Raw genomic sequence first — 21,820 nt, forward strand, 5'->3', positions numbered from 1 at the left:
CCAATGCGCTCTTTGGATCAGCTATCCGGTTGTCAATTTTGTGTTCATCCGCCTGGTTGACATACGCGGATGACGGAAATAAGGAACAGCCACAAGACGGCAGGAGACGCTTTGGTGTTCCGTCTCCTTCTCTACACTCTTAAAATGAACTTCACCACACAGCGCTATCCTAGCCAACCATCATCCCAGATGACAACGTTTCTCTCCTTGGATTGGATAAGTACGGGTGGAGTACGCATTTCTTTCTTTTCTTTTTTTTTGCTTATGATGCCGTACATAAGGATAAAAAGAAGGCTCTCCCTCCCGTCTTCAACAAATCTGCGAGAACGCTGTCATTCGGGATGACGGATGGCTAGGAGCGTGCTTATTTGGTGCAGTTAATTTTTAAGAGTGTGCCCACTAGTTCACAGAGCTCGCGGCGCGTTCGTCATCATCCATGATAACAGCACGCTATCTCATCTACGGAACGACACAACCGGCAGTGCTGTTTACCAGTCGCTTTGAGAAGGAATATCAAAGCGTCTCTTGCGGCTGTTCCTAATCTTCCGTCAACCCCGTGTGTCAACCAGGCGGGTGAACATGAAATTGACAACCGGATAGCTGATCCAAAGAGCGCATTGATGCACTGCTCCGCGCAAGAAATATGTATACCGAAACCGATTAATTACTCGAAAAAATCACTAAGTGCCGATGTAGTTTTTTTTCTTGCAATATTTTTCGCTGGAGGTTCCGATGCGTAAAACAGAGGTTCTATAAGCGTGCAAAGTAAAAGTTAAAAGTTGAGGTGCTTCGCTAATTAGTGAGCGTATGCAAATGCGCCACTCACTACTCAATTCATGGCCGATGTCCCAAGAATCTTTACGAAAAAGGCATTTCTTCGATAGCGCCACCTGTTCACGAATTATTCAGCACGGTGATTTTCGTGAAACAGCCTCTATACAGTTGGCGGGAGAGTTTTGGCATGAGGGGGTAACAATTAAGGTGATGGAAAGGATGCAATTACAGGTAAAAATCAAAGGAACATAAATACAAACACAGGGGTATCAGAAGCTCAACATAACGCGAGCCCAAGGGATTACACAGGAAGCGAGAACGCGCGTAGGTGACGTTCGAGGAATTGAGGATAAAAAGGGGGTTATGGCGACGGAATGAGGACACAGGGGAGTTCTCGCTTCCTGTGTAATCCCTTGGGCTCGCGTTATGTCGTGCTTCTGATACCCCTGTTTTTGTATTTATGTTTTCGATATTTCCTGTACTTGCATCCTTTCCATCACCCTGTTACACACTCTCTCTCTCTCTTTCTCTCTCTCATGCCTAAACTCCCCGTCAACAGTGTATACGAGTGCCTGCACCATGGTTGTATTTTTATAACCTGAAGAAGTGCTGTCTCGTGCACGAAAGTCTCGTTTACCATGTGTAAGGAAATAAGTTGCTCCTACCGTTTAATATCACTCTTTGATTTACTCACCGACGGCAAGTTGACAACGCCCTTTTTTTTTTTGCCGTCGAATCTTCTTAGTCACTATAGCTCAGATGAACTTCCAACTCCCCATCCAAGTGTTAACACTTTCCTTCTTGGGCGTCACTAGACGGTATCTGCAGAGACACGTCTTCCCTTCACTCCCAATGTGAGAGGGTGAAGGAGCACAGCGCCGCCTCATGTGTCGACGATGACCTTTATCTTGCGGAAACAAAACAAAAAACAAATGTAACGGGTTACGCTATCAGAGCTGCCTTATCTTGGGTTGCGTTTTTTTGTTTTCTTTTAACCTTTTTCCAGGACACAAGAGGCGATAGTGTGCTCTTTCAGCCTCTCACATTTGGGGTGATTGAAAAGACGCGTCTCCGAAGATGCCCAATGAACAAAATAAAAAAGAAATGGTGTTCCTTCACAATTTCTTTTGCGGACGATCTATCGAACGGATTTTTGTTCTGAAAACGGCTACGGTATCGGGTGACCGAAGGGACAGATGTTCTCATTGCGAAAACTTCGTAGATTTTATAATTAAAAAGTTAATTATTGAAAGTTAATTTGTACAATGCCTAAGGGGTTTGCTGGTGCCCTGTTAAGGAGTGCCCTTCAGCCTTAGGTATATTGCCATTGATTTCATTTTGAAAAAAGTGATAGATATATATGTACTTTTAAAAAGCAGTTCGCATTTAGCTGGGACATGCTGTGTAGTTGGAGGGGCTTCACTCACCGAAACTTTCATTCAGCTTCGTGTGCGTCCTTCTTTCTTGCGTCTGCGTTCTGATAGACTGGCACAACTTAGGCCGGCATCTACACGTCTAAAATCGAAAGTACGACACGCCGGAGCCCCAGCTACCGATGTCGGGGCACTTCCAGGTTGCAAATGGGAGCAGCTACGTTCTCAATGTTCCACATGATGTTGTTACAATGCACTGATGCTGCAGACTTTCGGAGGTAGGAATGACAAAACACGTTTCTTCTATAAGCGGCTGCGAGAACCTGGACGCGTGTGTGTCACCGTACACGATCGCTCGTACGATTCCTCTTCGTCTTGTTGACCTTCAGTTTTTGCGACGCGCAGAATGGGTTTGTGAACACTGTAGTAGGAGATGTAGCTCATGTACCGCACATAAACACTCCTCCTGAACACACTGTCTAACGTTGTGCCGTGGGGTGTGATCGGCACATTCATATCACCCACGGCCAGAGTTACCAGATTGACTACTTTCTAGCAGTCGTGGCATCGTATTTTGGCCATGACGACTTGGCTATTTTCTGGCTACACTGCGAATACACCTTGGCGCTTATATTTGTGACTTATGTGTACCTAAAACAGGTTGCATCTTTGCAACGCATCAATGTCCAAGTACGTTCATAATTGTCGGCCGTCTCTTCGCGGGCACGATGCCCTTCAGGCTACTGTCTTTCTGAGCTGGGGTCTCAGACGTACTTAAAGATCGTCGGTTGGGAGAACTTTATTCGCTACATGTTGAACTTCATCATCATCTCTGTTCATCATATCTGTTTCTACTTTATGTGTGTAACCGTGCTGTGGTAAACAGTTCGACTTTGTCGGAACTCACATACCCATTTTTTTCTTTATCACATCACCATCACCGTTCACTAACTGTGCGCTGTGACGTCGACGACAAAAACGATAAAGTACACCCGAAAAACTGGGGTATTTTATCGCTTTTATGACCTATTACCGAACAGCCCGGTTTGGAACCGACTTTTCGCCTTTGGTGTCTCTCATGATCATAGTTCTCTCGCGAATGTAAGAACGCCAGTTATCATTATACGAATTACGATAAGCTTTCTTCTTGATTAGGCAGTCGCCAGTTATGTTTCGTTCTCCTGGTCATGTTTCATACATTACATAAATCATGTCGACACGGCCATGGTAATTTTTTTTTTCATTCTCAAAATATCGTGTGCCTCAAGATATCGACCCGAATTGCTAACTGATCAATGTGTACCGCACAAGTGTTCTACTTACATATTTCGCAGTACAATTACAACAGAGCAGTTGTGCTGATTCCATGTGATATGATGCCTACACGACACCGGTTGCACAGCTGGCTACATACACGGTATATTGGCTACTTTTAGCTACTTTCTCAGGGCAAGTTGGTGACGTTTCAGGATTTGGACCGGGCCACCCTACCTACAATGTCCAATTTGAACGTCTCCTGTGCCGCTCGGCGCTCATACTGAGTTTCTGCGCGCAGTCGTTTATGTTCGACAACGTGGAGTGTGCGTTCCGCGCCTCGGTTTGGCAGCATACGAGTAGGTGGGTAACGAGTAGTATTCGGTAGTATTTCGAAATTTAGTGTATTTTAGTCAGTGGCGTCGCTAGGGTACGCGTCACTCGGTGCGGGAGCCTTTTGCGGCCATGCGGGCATATCGGATAAGGACACTAGAGGTTCAGTAGGTCTCAAGCGCTCTACGAAAACGATACAATAAATGAACAGATGAAACATTCATAACTTAAGAACCCGAGACTGGGGAACAAAAACCTACAAATATTTCGGTTTCGTGTTTGTATGTTTGTGCGTTCCTGCCTCAGAAGAATTACGTTCCAACAATACAGGAAACTGTCAAGCGAAAGATCCACAACATGATGTCGGCCACTTCAAAGGAATCAGGTGTTTCGCTTCTCGTGTTTTAGCAACTGCTGTCGTAAACACTTTCCAATGTACTAAATTGCCGCCCATCGAAACGTCTCGTATCAGCCGAGGCGCGCAATAAAGAAACGAGCAGGGGAGACACCGCATCGTGCGAGTGAAAGGACCCCTCTCCACTGACGCTACGCTTCACCGAGGACCAAAAGTACATTTAAAAAACCCTATCACATTTAAAAATGTTTTTAATTGTGCGTCCAGCCTGCAAATGTACCACTTCTATGTGATTGACGTCTTCGTCTTCAGGAATCCAAACACATGATAATCAGAGGGAGCAAGGCCGTACCTGAATACAGGGGGGACAGGATGCGTAAGGTCTCAAATCTCAATCTCTGAATGGTGTCAGCCGTGGCGGCAGCCGTGAGAGGGTGTGTGTTATAATGAAGGTGAAGAAGGCCTTCAGATCCTTTTGCAACGTATTCGTATACGTCTTCGCCTCTTATTTTCTAGCTCATAACGACGCACCCAGGTTTCGTTCCCAATGCAGGCACGTCAGTTATGTTGCAGCATTCCATTATGTCTTTTGCGAGGTCTGTAAACTATCCGACAAAAAAAAAAAAATCTCATGACACCTCGCTGCTGCTCTACGATGCAAACAACTAAGGGCACTGCCATTTCTTATACGCTGCCCTTCCGATTAAACGCACCCCACCAACAATTGCACAGTGTCAAAATGTTCTCTAAGAAAGTGAATCTTCCCAGCGCGGGGAGTTTGAACTACCTGGGTATTGGTTTCGTGAAATATTGACAAATTAGTCTTACTTTTTAAATTGCCTTCGTCAGAAAGAAACGAAGGCTTGGAAACGAGGGAAGGTACTATTACCTCTACAACACCTGAATTCAACCCGCTTTAAATTCCAGTGAGAGTTCAGGGAACACACGAATACGACGAACGAACTTCCCTATCTTCCCGTCTGTTCGTGTATTTCTTCATTTACTTTTTCTTTTTTTTTCTTTTTTTTTTGCTCATCATACTCAGGCAGTATGTTAGATACAGGGTCAGGCAATATGCCAAAACTTCTGCCTGAAGCACCTCCGGTAATATTCTGTGAGCACGCTGCGATATTGCGTTTCATCCGGCACCCGCAACGAGCCATGCCGAAACCATGAAACGAGTATTGCCGGTCAAATTTTTTTAGCTGTCATTCCCGTGGAAGTAGATCTAATTTGACCTTCAAACAACAAGTTATAAATGAAGCCAATCTGCGGAAGTTTGGGGAAAGAGTACGTACCACAGATTGAAACTATGTTTTGCTGTGCCAAAACGCAGATGTAGCCTATGATATTTTCGTTAACACGATACATGACATCTACAGGGAATGTTTCCCTTTTGTACACAAGGTGAGACATGGTCAGCCAGGAAACCATGGATAACGCGGGAGATCCTAAAATCTATGCGAAAGCGTGATAGGTTATTTAGGAAATTTCTGAAGCATAGAAATCCTGATAGTTTTAAGGAAGGGAGTTGCCTCAGGACAGAAGCCGCCAACATCTCTACCGGTTCGATGGATTTCTACCCATCTATGATAGTTTTAAGGCTTTCAAGGAATTGCGTAATAGTGTCAACGTGATGCTAAAAAGAGCCAAACAAAACTACTGCGTGAACAATTTCATATCGTGTAAAGGGAATGCGTCAGCTACCTGGCGTAACATAAACAAGCTTGTTAATTGGAGAAAACCCAACCGACAACTTAACCATATAATCGTAGACGGTGTTAGCTATCAAGGAACGGACATGGCAAACGCTTTTAATGAATACTTAGTCCATTCATCTGATCAGGGTAGCTGTGCACACGACATTCATTTGGCTTGTGAGAATCGAACTGAGGTCAGGGCTACCTCATTGTTCCTCTCCCCAACTGATGAGGTTGAAGTTTACCATAGTTTTATACGGCTTAAGAACAGTCAAGTCTTGGATGTCTACGACATGCAAATTGGACCCTTTAAAACGATAATGGACGTTATCACACCTTGTCTAGTGCATATCTTCAATTTATGTTTGCTAACAGGATCCTGTCCTGATGGCATGCAGTGCGCCAAGGTCCTCATGGTACATAAAAGTGGTGACGCGACCTGCCGTTCTAATTACCAATATCAATATTACCTGTCTTTTCAAAGGGTTTTGAACATATAATACACAAGAGGCTCGTGGCTCACTTTAAAAAATATAGCTTGCTCTCTGAACGCCAATGCGGCTTTCGGAAGAATAGCTCCACTGAACTCGCTCTCTTAACGCAGAAAGAAATCATCCTGAAAAACATTGAGAATAAGCTACTAACCTTAGGCGTGTTAATTGACTTTAGCAAGGCCTTTGACTCGATTTCCCACGCTGTACTTCTGCAAAAACTCGCTGGCTACGGTGTTCGTGGTATCGCACTCTCGTTGTTCGCTTCCTATCTGTCTTGTCGTCATCAGAAGGTCGTTGTCAATGGCTATTCCTCCACCCTTAGCAAAATTAAAAGTGGTGTGCCGCAAGGAAGTCTTCTGGGGCCACTCCTTTTTTCGATTTACATAAATATTAATACATAAATATTACATAAATGATATTGTCTCTACTAAGGAGGCTGACTTTATCATTTATGCTGATGACACCAGTCTTCTTTTCTCCGGCTCCCACCCTGACACACTAATTGCAGTCGCTAACCATGTACTTCAGAAAATCAAATCATGGGCCGATGTAAATCGCTTGAGAATTATTGCCAATAAGACCAAAGCCATTTTCTTTTCTGCTAAAAATAAACATGTGACATTCACAATTAATCTATTGCTCAGTAACTGAGTCATCAGCATTGTTGATAGTGTTAGAATTCTTGGAGTAACCTTTACCTCGAACCTTTCTTGGTCGTTGCACATAGGTCATGTACACACCAATGCATCTCGTGCTTTTTACTTTTTATTCAAATATCGCAGTTATATGTCAAGGGCAACTGTCATGATGTTTTACTATGCAGTCATATATACACACTTCAATTATTGCTTTTTGGTATGGGGTACCACAACAAGTACGAATTTGGATAGGTTATTTAGTCTGCAAAAAAGATTCATACGAATTCTGGACCGCCTCCCTTATTGCCACACAACAACTGGTCGTTTCGAAAGGAACGGTTTGGTTCCATACACAATCTGTATAGGTACAGACTTCTCTGTTATTATAAATTGGCTGTAAAGAAATCACTGGTTGGTGTCTTGTCCATGTTCGATCTACAGAGCTTTCACGCCACTATGCTTCCCGCGCTCATCAGCAGTGGAACATTCCCCGTTGTAGGACGAATTACGGGGAACAGCGGGTCAGTCATCGCTTGCCGCAGTTATTAAATGAATGCCCTTTCAATCCTTTAAATGTGTCCCGTACATGCATTCGTGATTTCTGTAGTTAATTCTTTTGTCCAGTAGTTATCAATGATCAATAGTAGGGGTAAAGGTGTCAAGAATACGTTTTTTTTTGTTTTTGATGCGTACTTTTGTGTGGTGTAGAACTAACTTTATTTTGGTTTGTGTAGCTATGTTGATGTTTTATACTGACTTACATTTGTCTTTTTTTTTTACCGGCTTATATGTTATGCAGTGATGCGCGTTTCCTTCGAATGTTGCAGTCTATCATCATTGCGAATTATATGTCGCTGGGAGCTGTGAGTCCCTGAAGTCACTATAGTGACTTTTTTTCACAGCTTGCACCACAATTTTTCTTTGTGGAAATAAATTCACATTACATTACATTACAAATACCGGTCGGGTAGCAGCCATAGTTGCCCACTGTGCGCAGTTCCATTAGGCCGGCGTCTCCCAAACTTGTCTTTGTGTCGGACCCCTAAAACCATTAAAATCACAGATCCTTTAAAAACCCGGCATCTCGAAAAAACATGTAGACCTTTCAATAAAGGGTACAAAATTTAATTCATCCAGCAAAGGCGCCGGCTGCAGTGGTAAGAAGTTTCTATGGAATAATACAAAATGACTTTGAAGAAGATGCTGATATGGTGCGCATACAATGAGGATATGAAGGATTGAGAGTTGTTCCCCACAGTGACTACATTCGGGAGGGTCTTCGTCCCGCAAGGAATATTCGTGTGTTACAGGGTCTCTGACCAGAACCTGGTAAATGTTTTTGTTTGCAAGGATAACGGACCTATATATGGTGCCTGCAAGTTACAATTGAAACGTTTCGTCTCTGCGGAGCCGCGAAGCATTCTAAACAAGGAGCCGAAAAATGGTTTCGCTTTCAACTCTAACTCGTCCGATCAGCGTAAAAGTCGAGCTACTATGCATAGGTCTTCCTTAGTGTATGACTTAAACCGCCACCCGACGTTTATTGGAGGAAAGTCCACACCGGAAGTTCGGGTGGTTTCCGCAACTTCCGTATTGCTGGGTGCTTTTTTCAACATGGACTTCGAAGGTGGAAGCACAGCGGAGTCAACAAGGCCGATTTTCAGGCACTTTTCAGCAACTGAGAGGGAAGTGTGGCTACGTGAAGCAGAGTTCGGAAGCCTTGCTCTTGAAATGTTGAGTCAGGAGTCCCCTTAAGCATGAAGAAGTTCCATACGCATCGGCCACGTAAGAAGTAGACAACGTAAACAACAAACAGCAGGCTGTTAGATGAGCTTTCAGCATTTATCATGATGAAACACATAAAGAGTTTGTGTAAAATTCGTGTTTGGCGGCTCCGTCTTTTTAAGGTACCGGTGTGGTTCATGCATAATAATGTCAAAAGAGGTGGAGTGCTTATGCTTATGCTGCAAGGAGCTGTCCTCAAAGTAGCATATTTAGAGGGCTGCACGAACCTATGAGCGCTCATATTGACAAGTAAGAAGCGTGTCTCATGCACATTTATGCTGGTGGGTTTCAATACAAGATAGTTATCCTCAACTTTTCGTCATTGTTCGTTACTGATTCAGAGTGCAGCTGAAATAATACTCGGCGTCCTACTTGCGTTAGCTTTGTTCAAAGCTTGCGTTGTCTCATACAGGAAATACAGATACACTGCATACAAACAGTTTGTGTGATGAGTGCGGCACAAACTTGGAAAAAACAAGAAAGTGGTTATACCGGCCTGTGCGACCAATAGAATATGCCAAGCCTTTCCCACAGAAACTACTACAGGCTTTAAATACCCAAGATACTAGGTGGAGGTACGTCTTACCCTAATTTCCCTTATTTCGTTCCTATTTACGAAAAAGTGGACTTAGAATGTGAACAGCTTGTGTTTATAAGTAACTTAGTCCGGTACAGTTCATGTTCATTCATAGCCATATACGAATATTCAGACTATAACTGCATTTAAAAAAAAACTTTCAGGCACTTTATAACCAATATTTAAATGGTATACCCTGCGTGTAGAATTTCATCAAGCTGGGGGTATTAAACATACAGTATGTGATGATAAAAGTTGATTGCCACATTAGCAGTAGTCATATTTGCCAAGATTGCAATAGCCAAGAGAGCCAGAGCTGCCAATATTGGACCAATATGAGGAGTGCAACCACGCTCCATATTAGACCAATATGGGCTGCCTATATTGGCAAGCCCATTTTGCGCCAATATTGCCAATGTTTCTGTGATTATAATGTTATTCCTTGCAACGGGGATGGATATCTCCATAGAAGGAAGGCTCCGCTCCAAGCTCATTTTCTTGGTCAACGGAATACCGCAGAGATCCGCTTGAAAGGATTTACAAACTGTGAAGCACCATCAAGATGGGATGTTGCACAAATAGCATAGACCGATATCTACTACTACACTCTATGTCTACAAAGCAGCAGGGCATTCAGAAATTTATCTTAGGTTACACGCGGATGCATTGATATGCCAGCGTAGAACAACTTAAGCGCGCCATGACCGGAAATCTCACTGATCACGACCCGCTAGGCACGCTTCCTTCGAAAGATAAGCGGGCGATGTGCTTCACTCAAGGTAGATAACGGGAAATACCCGCATGGAGTGAATGCATGGTGGGCCTTATCCTGAATAGCGAGAGGTGATTCATTCCCATTGTTAATAATTTTCTCGGTGAAGAATTTGTGGCAAGTATCAACGTTTTTTTTTTTTCTGGAATAGGTTTCGCTAAACGTCCCATTTGCAGGAGGCGTCAGCTGTAAACTTTAAAGGAGTACAGAGGGCATCCAAAACAAAGTTCAGATTAAGACATCTGATCAAAGTGTGTGTGTCATAATACCGAATAGCGCGAAAGGTTTTGATGTGAGCAATTAGTTTCCCAGAAAAAAAAAACCTCACATAAACATAGCTCCGCGCGTTCACCCTTAACTCGCCACTCCAGCTATAACGAGGATGAGGAGGTATGATGCCACGCCACCGATGACGGTATAAGGAGACTCGTTCTGGTTCGCCGGTCAGTGGGGGTCAGCGCCTTGTCCCTTTGCCGCCGTAAACCTGTTTTGCAAGTTCTCCCGGAGAATTGGGGATAGAAGGAGCGGCCGAAGCATTACCGAGCAAGGAGAAAGGCTTTATCAGAACCCCGAACAGCTGAGTAGCAGACGGCAGCGGAGTATCAGACAACATTTCTCTAGGCCAATCAGCGTCCTTATAGCGTCAGCGCGAGGTTCCAGGCAGATCACAGGCTGGTACTGCTCTTCACCACCGTTTCGCACGGTCGCTTATTGCGGCGTATTTTAAATTCAATTTCTTCGGTAATTATGACTCTGTGGTGTAAATTACTTCGCATGGTGCATCTTACTGGCCTACTTAACAGTTTTATAGGAATAAAACTGTGTGTTAAAAACGACTACTGTGCTACTTTAAAACTGAAGAATTTTATTTAATTAACGAGCATGTTCAGATGTGCATCTCATTGGACAACTCTTGACCGACGACTCTAATATGCTTACTAAGAAGAAATCGGTAGCGTCAGCTGGGGCATTTTCGTGAAAGACTCGGTAGTAGTACTGCGACACTTGTAGTCCATAAATTCCAATTTTCGATATAGCACTTTAACTTCTTGCACATCACACCAAAGGATGAAGGCACAGTACCAAAATTATCGCAACATTACGGCTTAGTTAAGAAAACTGGTATATCAGTTTGAAATTATCGCTCACTAAATCAAACAATTTCACATTTAAAATATTCCATCCCTCCAGAGTTAGTTCGCAAAATTCATGTGCCAATTCAAAGCCATCGATTAGTAAATAAAGCATAATTTCACTTCAAGCCTTCGATTCGCGAAACATACATAACAGCCCAGTGCTCTACCCCATCGCCATGCTCAACACCTCACCCCGTCGTCTTGTTGTCAAGAATAGATAGAATCCGTCTAGAATATTGTAACGACTGGAACATCGGTTTGCGATATGTTTTCTCGAAAAAACCTAAGGGCAGTGCTCATTAGCAACCGTTGCATATTATGTATACATCGGAGTTTTTCCACGAGGATGCCGGGAAACGTAAACTATATATAAAAGCGTTAAAACTCAGTGCAGGGGAACATCAAAAAGACGACACGACACGGTTTTTTAAGTTCCCCTGCACCGAGTTTTAACGGTTTTATCATGAACTACAAAATAGATCGGTTCCTTACTCTTTTTCAACGAGCTAATTGCGTCAATCTTTTAGGAGATTATGAGGATGTTCACCTCTGACAGAAAACGACACTGGGCTTTCATGGGTAGCGACTTGAGCGATATTTTTCTGCAGCAGCCCTATTGTTCTTGACTGAGGGCGACATCGCACACGTGAGCCAGCGTAGGGTGAGATAAATTGTGATTGCGGCTAAGACGCAATAAACGATTTGATTTGAAACAATAACACATTTTGATTACTGTATACATGAAGGGCGATGTAGAACTCAGTTCCTGCTCAATAGTACATCGTAGGGATCATCTGGTGTCTGGTGGGCGTTATCCTTCGGTGTACGTTATACATAGGGTTGTCAATCCCGAGCCATTTTTGGAGTCCCGGGATCCCGGGACGGGATTTCGGGATTGTGAAGAGCTCAGATGGTGCTTCCAAATACAGTCCTGTGCGGGCCAGACTTATCTGACCCGCAGGTTCAAATCCGTACCCGACACGCAACCCTTTACAAATTGACACCAGCATCCGCCCGCAGGCCCCATGCTCTTTTTTTTTCCTCTTTTTTTCAGAAGCTCACCCGCAGCCGACCCGCTATACCCGCAACGCGATGAACGTTCACGAGTAAACTGAGAGTACTCCCTGGTCAACGCCTTGTGATTAGATATGTCTGCGTGCATAGTTTATTGTATACGACATCAGGGCAGGGGCCAAAAAGGTGCAAATGCGTGTTGGCTTGTGACTTCAGGCATGATCATACGAAACGCGACACGAACAAAGAACACACAGGCGCTTTTGCACCTTAACAGTGTGACCGTTTGTTCCACCTTTGTTAGCGGCGTTCTACGTCATATTTCGAGCGACTGCAGTACAGACGCGTAAGAGATTGAGCAACTCGGTGTGCTTTCTAATAGTGTTTGTTAAGATGCGACGACCTCAGCCGATCCGCTGCTCGCACGACAACGAAAACGTAGACCCGCCGCCGCGGGTCACCCTTGGGTGCACGCAGGTCCCGCGGGCCGTGCAGAAGTCTACTTCCAAGTCCATCTACCTCAATTGACTATATCGCCGTCTTGTGCGCAGTTCATGTGCGGTTTGTCAATTCTACCTTTTCCTGAAGGAAAGCATTTAAGCATGTAAGGTAGTGATGGCGAAATGGTTTCTTTTTTTCTCTTCCTTTTTTTTTCTACGATAATGCCACTCCTTTTTTATTAATTTGCATTTCACTTTTGCAATTGAAAAGAAGGCGAGTCTCACTACGCTTGAAGTAACAGAAAATATCACTTTATAATTTCCTCAAGCAGTATCACATTCCACATAAATGACGAACAGCAACAAAAATAAAAAATAAAAATAAACAATAAAGACGAATGGAAAGAAACAAAACATTAAACGGTTTACAACACCGTCGCTGCGTGCTTATCCCATTGTACAACCATTAACACACGACCTGAGAAAGTACAGAGCTTCGAGGGTGGTGTCCCCCAGTTCGGAGCGAACGTTTGTGCAAATACTGGCTGCTGAACTGAAGGTCTGATCAGGTTCTACGCCGGAAGAAACGACGGTCAGCAGATACCTGTACGCATGTGTAGGCAGCGGTCCTCTGCCACCCCCAGCCATAAGAAGTGTTTAGCATATGTATTTTGAGTTGCCTCGTATTTTTTGTCTAATGCGGATTCGCATTCACTATTCCAATTGTCTGAACTTTGCCTGCATCAGGTTTAGTGGTTTCTGAATCTACCTTTCGGGGCAAATGAAACTGTCCATGCCACATTGACTCCCATTTTACACCCCCTGCTTTTGTGAAACTGATACCAATAAGATCTATGCAGGTTTATAACAATGGGGGTGAGTCACCTCACCTCAAGTGTTCTGCGAATTTGGCTGCTCTCGCGTGCGGGTTTTTTCTGGAACGAAATACATCAGAGTCGAGCTCTTATCTTCGGAAGCAGGCTTTTCCAGGAATATTCCTCATCGAGCGCATTATAAAAAGGATCTCCGAACAGTTGAGCTTCTATCACTTCCTCTGCACACAACTCATTGGTGAGTACATCTTTCTGTCCTGATTCGTGCATTCCATACTCGTGCACGTTGCCGCCTGTGAGCTGTTGCCTGTGTAAAAGACGGAAATGTTGACCGGCCGTTATAAATGCTGTTATTCTGGAAATTACTAGCAAAAACATTTAGTAGTAAAATGATCATTTTAGGCTATTTTAGCTTCCCAGTCGGACGCCTTCTCTCGCGCGGTAACAAAACAAACCCCATCAAAAAATAAGTCAGAGACTAAAATTCCTTCCGATGCAGATGCTCCTAACCTAACTTTTGGAACTACCTTTCTGTACTTGACATTGTTTTACAATCTGTTCCCTGTACACATTCAACGAACGTTTGAAGATGTGCCATAGTCAGCGACCTAAATACACAAAATTCTCACCAACGCATCCATCGTTTATTATTAAGTTGGTTTACAGATGATATTGCCAACGAGGCATACCAGTTTGAGGTTAACGAGATTGCCTTATCACCCCTTTGGAAAGGTACACCAACATTTTCCCAGTTACATATGTCGACCTGGCTGTCACAGTCAGACAAGGGCAACGCAACGAACCTTTTGCGCTCCTCAAAGCCATCCAAGAAATAAAAGTTTTTAAAGAACGCTGCATTGCTGAAATTTTCCATTTGCTCATCATCTCTTCTTGCATGCGTGCCACATCGCTGAACAGAAGAAGTTTCAACTCATAGCCATTATATTGAGTAGTTAACTATTTATCGAAGTATTTATTATGATGGGAATAAAATACACTTGATGTGTATACAGGGTGTCCCAGAAAACGTGTCATTGAATTATAATAAAAAAACTACACCACCAAGAGTCATGCGGTCAACGTCATTCGCTCTTACTCTGGTTTTGCCACCTCCTGATGTGAATGTCACGTAACCTAGGTTTAATTATGTAAATTTTTGCGAGCTTAAGTCGGAAACTTGCCAAGTTAAGGTCACTTTTTTACCCCACCAATGTGAAGAGCGTGTCTAATTTAGTCAAATTAATGATAATGGGCAGGGATATTCAGGAGCTATTTCATCGAAAAAAGTAGCCGAACAGCATGCTCTACTCAGCTCCCACAGGATAGCGCAAAGTGAATTTTTCAGCGCAATCTTTGTCGGTCCGACGAAAGGAGGTTGGAAACCCAGCCCGCCGCGGCATCGCAGAAAGAGATAACACAGGCATGGCTTATCACGTCCGACTTTCGTTGGGATAATGCTTGCCCTCTCCCAATTTTAGGAACTGCTTCTTTTTCTACTATCACTCTGTGGGCTGGCTTTGGAACCTCCTTTCGTCGGACTGTGAGTGATTGCGCTCAAAAAGTCATCGCGCGTTATGGTCTGGTGCTCGGAAAAGCATGATGTTCGGCTATTTTTTTCGATGGGATAGCTCATGGGTATCACTGTCAATTGCCATGAATTTGAGTGAATTCTGCTCGCTCTTCATATTGGTGGGGTAAAAAAGTGACCTTCACTTGGCAAATTTCCGAGTTGAGTTTGCAAATATTTACATAATTAAACTTACAATACATGACAATCACATGAGGAGATGGCAAAATCCTAATAAGAACAAATGCCGTTAACCGCATGATTCTAGGTGGCCTAGTTTTTTTTATTATAATTCAATGACACGTTTTCTGGGACACCCTGTAGATGCGCCTGGGCCCGGATCCTAAACCGAAAGCAGCGTTCGGTGCCCGCTCGTTTTCTGTCTTTTTTATCTGGCACACTCGAAATGGCACGAGGCGCTACGGGGAAAACGTTTTGGTAGGCTGCGGTTCCAAATAAATCCCGCGATTGGCTATCGCAATGGAGCTCGCGAATAATCGCGGGAACGTGATGCATTCACTAACGCGTTGCCGAATATCCAAAAGTTGCACATCGTGACCCTGATCATTTATATCACGAAGATGTCGCTGTAAATGAAATATACTTTGGATAAATGTGCTTCCTACGCGAGAGTGATCTCATTCGTTGAACAGAGATCTACATAAAGTGGCTACCTTTCCTGCAACAGATGCATCCAATACAAGTTGCAGTCTGTGACAATTGAGTTGGCTCGCTCCAATATCTTCTGACATAGCGAGCGAAGTGAACTTTGTGCCATGAACTTTGTGAACTTTGAAACAAGCCTGAGCATGGCTACACAAATTAGACGGAAATAGACAACGAAGCTGCAACAAGCAATTTTTATCAAACCAGCTCTTTTTATCGAAAGTGAATTTTCGTTCCTGGGTTTCACGGGATTCTTTCTGTTTGAATTCACATATGACGCATGAACTGATTATTATAACCGCAATATATGTACATACAATCTTAATTAAATTTCGGACTGTGGAACGGATGTGAATCGAAGTGAAGCTGTTGACGTTGTCGTTGTTGAACAACTGTGAGAACGATTGCTGACTTACACGAGATTAGTCAGTGTTTCCTATGCCATATGCAAATTAATATTGCGCGAAATACGCGTTAAAATGGTATGTAGGGAATTGCCACACTATCCACTCGAAAGATATATTATGATAATATCGCAACAAAATAATACGTAAGAAAGACTCCCTCCTGTCCCTTAAAAGTCAAATTACAGGCTAATTAAAACGACACCAGCACGCTATACGGTGTCTTAATAGCTTGTGTTGTGCATATTGATTTCATTGATGGCTTCTACACTGAGCTCTCTTCTCTAAACCCTTCCTTGATTCTGGAAGAAAAAACACAGAATAATATTGCTCTGCGGTGTTCCCCCCGTCTGGGTTACGACCTACGGAATCACGTGCAATGATATACCGAAGAGAGAGTAAGGACATGGGCTTGTTAGTAGGACATTCCCAATGTGAAATGTCAGTGAGGGAACCCAGACGAAAGCAGCATGAAGACAGATTGACGATATTCGATGAGGAACTGCATTCTTAACAAATATTTATTTTCAACGGCCTTTTTCCTTAAATACGAGTACAATAGTTTAGAGAAGCATGTGGATTATCAAGTTGCATCACCACGTATGTGACAGGAAGCCTTCAAAATTTTGTTAACTTTCTCTGAATAATGGATGGAAGCCCTCCTTACACAATTATCACAAAACTTCTTGATCTGTCTGGCTCCTTAAAATAGCAATTCGTCGTCGCGTTTACACGTCTTCAAAACTGTAGTTTTTTTCAAACAAAGCACTCTTAGAGATCACATGACGCAGTGCACGTGTGAACCTTTGTTTGAAAAAAGGGAAACTTTGAAGACATCAAAAGACGACCGGGAATTGCTATTTTAAGAATCCAGACAGATATAGAAGTTGGGTGACAGTTGTGGAAGTAGTGCTTCCACTTATTATTTATAAAAAGTTCACATATTTTTGGTGTGTACCGGTCCTATACGAGGTGATTGAACTTGATATTCCACATGCGTATCAAAACAATGGTGCTTGTATTAAAAAAAAAAAGGCCGTTGAAAATAAATATTTATTGAAGTGGAGTGGTTAATCGTCTATCGTCATTCCGTCTTCAACCTGGATTGGTGTGGGATCCATCACTGCTATTCCTCTCCTACAATGCAATACCGGTGTGTGACACAAGTGCCCTGTCTCTGTCGGCGTCATCCTGCGATGGTTATACTTAGTGTTCTTTATTGAGATGTCTCGCTGATTGTGGGTTATTTATTTCTAAACAGTAGATATTTATTTCAACGGAACAAAAAGGGTTATTGTAACATTGATAGCCCTTTACTTCCAGCCACAAATCAAGATGCAGAAGGCCCTCATTATCATCCTGGTGTTGGCCATTGCCACCGGTAAGACTTATCTGCAAGACTTAATACGCGCGCTATAGGGTCTATTTCGACGTTTCAAATATGCGCTGTCTCAACTGTAAGTGGCATACAATTCTTCCTTGTTTCGAGCAAGCTCACATGCAGGGTGACATTTTCGGGGTTCCCTTCGTATCCCCATTTGCGGAAATAAAGGTGAGATACGAAGTGGTAGTCCAAAGTTACCGTCTACCTACCACAGGAAAAGACGTCGTGTTTACGACATCCCATACAATCCCCTTGTTTTTTGATTGTCTTTTTTCTCGTTAAACCACCCAAGCAGCACAACATACTGGCCCAATATTGGCAATACCGCCCAATATTAGTCCTATCTCGCACCAATATTGCACCATGATGTATGTTGCTTGAGCAATTTGTTTAGCATATCAAGGGCCATAGTTGCTTATGCGCCGTTAAACGCCAACTCATCATCATCATCATCGTCAGTGGACCAACGTTGGTTAGCGCATCAGTTAGCTCTTCGCGGATATTGGAGCACAATTTAGGATAGGTAGCAAGTGGTCTTAGCTGGTCATACCAAGCGTATGCATTAACAGAGCCAATCAAGTTGAAACATTGCTTGATAATATCAGAAAATGTTCAGAGCCTCTTGTCGTAAATGGAGGGGGGGAGTGGATGCCGCCAAGCGCCCGGGAAAGAGAACGGGTCAACGCGAGATCCAACCACATTCAGTTCAGTAATTCAGAGTAAACAGTTAAGGAGTTGGCAATGTCTCTCAGAGCATACCTTTGCTACATAGCACTTCTTACATACAGCTGTAATTAGCTTTCTAATCTACAGAAATAGAAACAGATATGTGGCACTTTGAGTAAGATTTTATGTGCCCTTCAGCGTGCCGTCTCTTTAATTCACGTGTCTCTCCACAGTTACATTGGCCCAGTCCCACGAAGAAGCTGAAGATGCTTCACACTTGAGAGTTCGTCGTAAGTAGAGCATCATGAATATCTGTCACCGTTTCACAAGGCATAAAGGTGCTTGGTACTTCCAAACCAGATGAGAGATCGAAGAAAAGAAAATCGTTGAATCAAATGTCAGGGAACTGCATCGTACTCTTATTACTACTACAATTATTTATTTAGCTCTTTATTGGGTTGTTTTTCAGCCGCCTGATATCAATCACAGTCCGACCCAAGTTGAGGTCCCGTTAACCTTCAAGCTCTAAGGGACAAGTTGGTTTCGCTGGTTAAAAGTTGAACAAGAAACAGAAATGTTGAAACGCTAATACTGCGAGTATTCTATAGTTCGTGCATGTTCGTAAACTTCTCCACAAAGAGCGCGTGTCATCGTTCGTGCGAGAGGTTAGGTCTACTTTATATCTGCACTTCCGGAATACATCGAGCAGAGTGTCCTATGTCCTAGCAAACAATCTGTTGTTTGGTCGCCATTTGATTACATATTCCTCGTACCCTTATAGGTGGCTTTGGCTGTCCATTCAACCAGTATGAGTGTCACAGCCACTGCGCGTCCATTCGAGGATACAAGGGCGGATACTGCGACGAATTCTTGAAAATGAGATGCAAGTGCTACTGAAATATGTACGCGTATTTAAGGAAGACGATGGGACTAAATAAATGACCTTCTAATGCTTCCCTTGCTTTGAATTGCATGTACACCCGAATAATGGTACCCTCTATGTCACTCTCACATAACACACAACCAAGTCTGCGGAAACCAATCTCTTGTAATGGTGGTGGTGGGTGGCGAAAGGGCTCGCCGTTGTCGGCCTCGCAGAGGTTTGCAACGTCACGACAGATGCCCTGGGGAAATGTGCGTCCTGGGCCGACTTCCTGTAGTGCGTCAAGGAAGACGAGGGGACAGCCAGTTACCTGCCCCGTAGTTTATTACTGCACACCTTCCTTGCTGCCACCAGCTGCTTAACCTCGGCATTATTCCAAAGTCGTCACGCTCCTGGGCATCGGGTCTTCACATCCAGGGGACAAGATGCGCCAGAAATCGCTGTGCAGATTGCAGATGGAATGCAATAGCATTCACCCTAGCAGCACAAGATATTGGCTCAATATTAGTCCAATCGTGGGCCGGAATTGCCAATCTTCGCCCAACATTGGTCCAAGATTGAACGAATTTTCGGCCAAGATTTTGTGCTGCTGGGGTATGAGCTCATCGAGCATTCTCCGATGATGGACAGCAGAGACGTGTGGAGATTGAAGTAGCTGACGTACTTGGCAACCACTTGCTTCCTTATGACCGGACGAAGACACAATCTATAACACTCAACAAAACTTATCCAGCCACAGATTATAACCCTTATTTCGCGAAATGCAGTGCAGTGCCCATATAAGCCCTGCAGTCGTTTTGTGAAAATTTGGGGCAGCGAAATTATTTTTCTGTTTCTTTTTTATGTACAGTATGCTTCATCGGCGACTATGTGCTGAGATGCTGGGAAGGTTATCCATATATGATGCCGGGTGACTTCATAGCGTACACTCTTAACTCCGTACCCTTTAGTAAAGGGTAAAAAATCTCAATATTTTACCCTCTATTTCAGAAGCTACCAGGTACCCTCTGAGTGACACCCTTTATAAAAGTTACAAGGAAACCCACTAATTAGAGGTTACGGCCTTCAATCCAGCACCTGCCCGTAAAGGTTACGCAAACGTGCGGCTTTTTATACAGGACGTTCATTTTTATTCGCAACAGAGTAGCGCTCATTTGGCAGGTGGGTTATGTGAATCTTTGCTAATTAGTCGATCCGTAGTTACAAACACATGCGTCAGGAAATGTCGGAAATGTTTGTAACTACGGATGGGTTAATTTGCGAAAATTAACATAACCCACCTGTCAAATGAGCGCTGGTGTGATGCGAATAAAAACAAACACCCTGTGCGTGGGATATGGACAGACATTTACAGAACACACCAATGTACCAAAATGAACCAGCAGAAAAGGAGATCTTGAACATATGTATATTACAAAAACAGAAGTCTGTCGAGAGGTGACACATTGTCCACAAGTGCGATTCTGGTGTGAGGAGAAACCATGGTCGCTTTACCATGTATGTGGAAAAAAGAACTATCTTCTAAGTGAGAAGCAATGCATAAAAGTGCGAGGAAGCTAGCGAGTCAAAACAACTGACCTATGTTTGCTAAGCTGAACAGACCCAACGAAATGGAGAACTGCAGCAGAAAAAAATTTATTCCACATTCGTGTTGCAGAGGCGAGCGCAAATGGCAATACAGTATTACATAAAACGCACACAACCTTGAGGAATATGAGTGTACAGTAACGCAGGAGACACTACATTACTGCGTTATCAGCGTTGGAGGCGCTCTGGGACGAGTTTGTGAGGTACTGCATTGCGCTGGTGACGGTATGTGAACCTGCATGTGGGATCCTGGGAACAAAAGTTTGGGCAATGAGAGTAGCATTTACGGAACCATTCAAATCCGTACAAAGCACAAGGTACAAAGCAGCACAAATGCGGGAAGGCGTTCACTCCGCGATTGAGTCTTAGAATATCGTAAGAATACAACAAGTAGGAAGCTGCGAATTATATATCTCGATGCATATATCCGCAGCTCGCAAAATGCACGCCGGTGTATTGACTTGGCGACCAAGTAAGAGCAGAAAAGTAGCAAGCGTAAGTGGCGTTCATATGCAGGACCGCAAAACGCTTGCCATAATCACAACAAACCTGCGCTAAGAGCTCTTGCTATCAAAATAACGCACGTACCTAGCACAAAATGCACACTTACCCAGTGTATGAAGTGTGTGAATTAGGGCTGCGGTGGTGACGTTCGTTTTCGGTTATATATTCTTTGCAATCTTCGCACTCACTACACTTTCCCCTGAGAACACCGAAAATATACTTGTTTACTAGCGACATCTAGCTTTTCCGTTGTTCCTGACGATACTATGATAAACGCGAGGAAAACCACTGATTAAAACAGATTACACTTGTTAACGGACGGACGACGAGCGTTAAGCGTTTCAAGGAAACCGCTCTCAATGTGGATAGACCTAGACCAGGCTCGGCTACGCAGCGAAATCGAAAATCTTGTTGGTTGCGGCATTGACAATTGTTTTCCACCCTTTAGAAAGAAACATACTATCAGTATTTCAGACTACAAACTTATAATCTGTGTTCATACAGCATTGATAACATGTAGTTGACGTATAGGTGACGCTGAAACAGATAAAAAATAACAGCGTAGATTCGCAACTGTCGTCTCGAATGGGAGGCTGAAACGCGGCATTATGCTGAAAAACAAACGATAAGAAACTAACAAAGATTATCGTTGGAGATTTCGCTTAGAAGTTACAGTGTCGG

The 21,820-nt window shown here is 43.5% G+C and overlaps 1 protein-coding gene across 2 annotated transcripts; it reads left to right on the forward strand.

Annotated features, from left to right (window-relative positions):
• The first annotated feature begins 13,676 nt into the window (after positions 1 to 13,676).
• On the forward strand, positions 13,677 to 19,127 carry LOC135372299 (defensin BmKDfsin3-like). Of its 2 annotated transcripts, none has more exons than XR_010415943.1 (4): positions 13,677 to 13,716; positions 17,439 to 17,496; positions 18,399 to 18,455; positions 18,947 to 19,127. XR_010415943.1 is itself a non-coding variant. In XM_064605946.1 (4 exons), exons 1-4 carry the CDS (start codon positions 15,985 to 15,987, stop codon positions 19,060 to 19,062), a joined length of 267 nt encoding a protein of 88 aa, XP_064462016.1. In that variant the 5' UTR covers positions 15,818 to 15,984; the 3' UTR covers positions 19,063 to 19,127. The 2 variants fall into 2 exon arrangements, 1 of the variants encoding a protein (XP_064462016.1); XM_064605946.1 differs by lacking the exon at positions 13,677 to 13,716 and adding an exon at positions 15,818 to 16,020.
• The last annotated feature ends 2,693 nt before the right edge of the window (positions 19,128 to 21,820 follow it).

The sequence above is a fragment of the Ornithodoros turicata genome, chromosome 1 (genome assembly GCF_037126465.1).
Source record: "Ornithodoros turicata isolate Travis chromosome 1, ASM3712646v1, whole genome shotgun sequence".
Taxonomy (NCBI): domain Eukaryota; kingdom Metazoa; phylum Arthropoda; class Arachnida; order Ixodida; family Argasidae; genus Ornithodoros; species Ornithodoros turicata.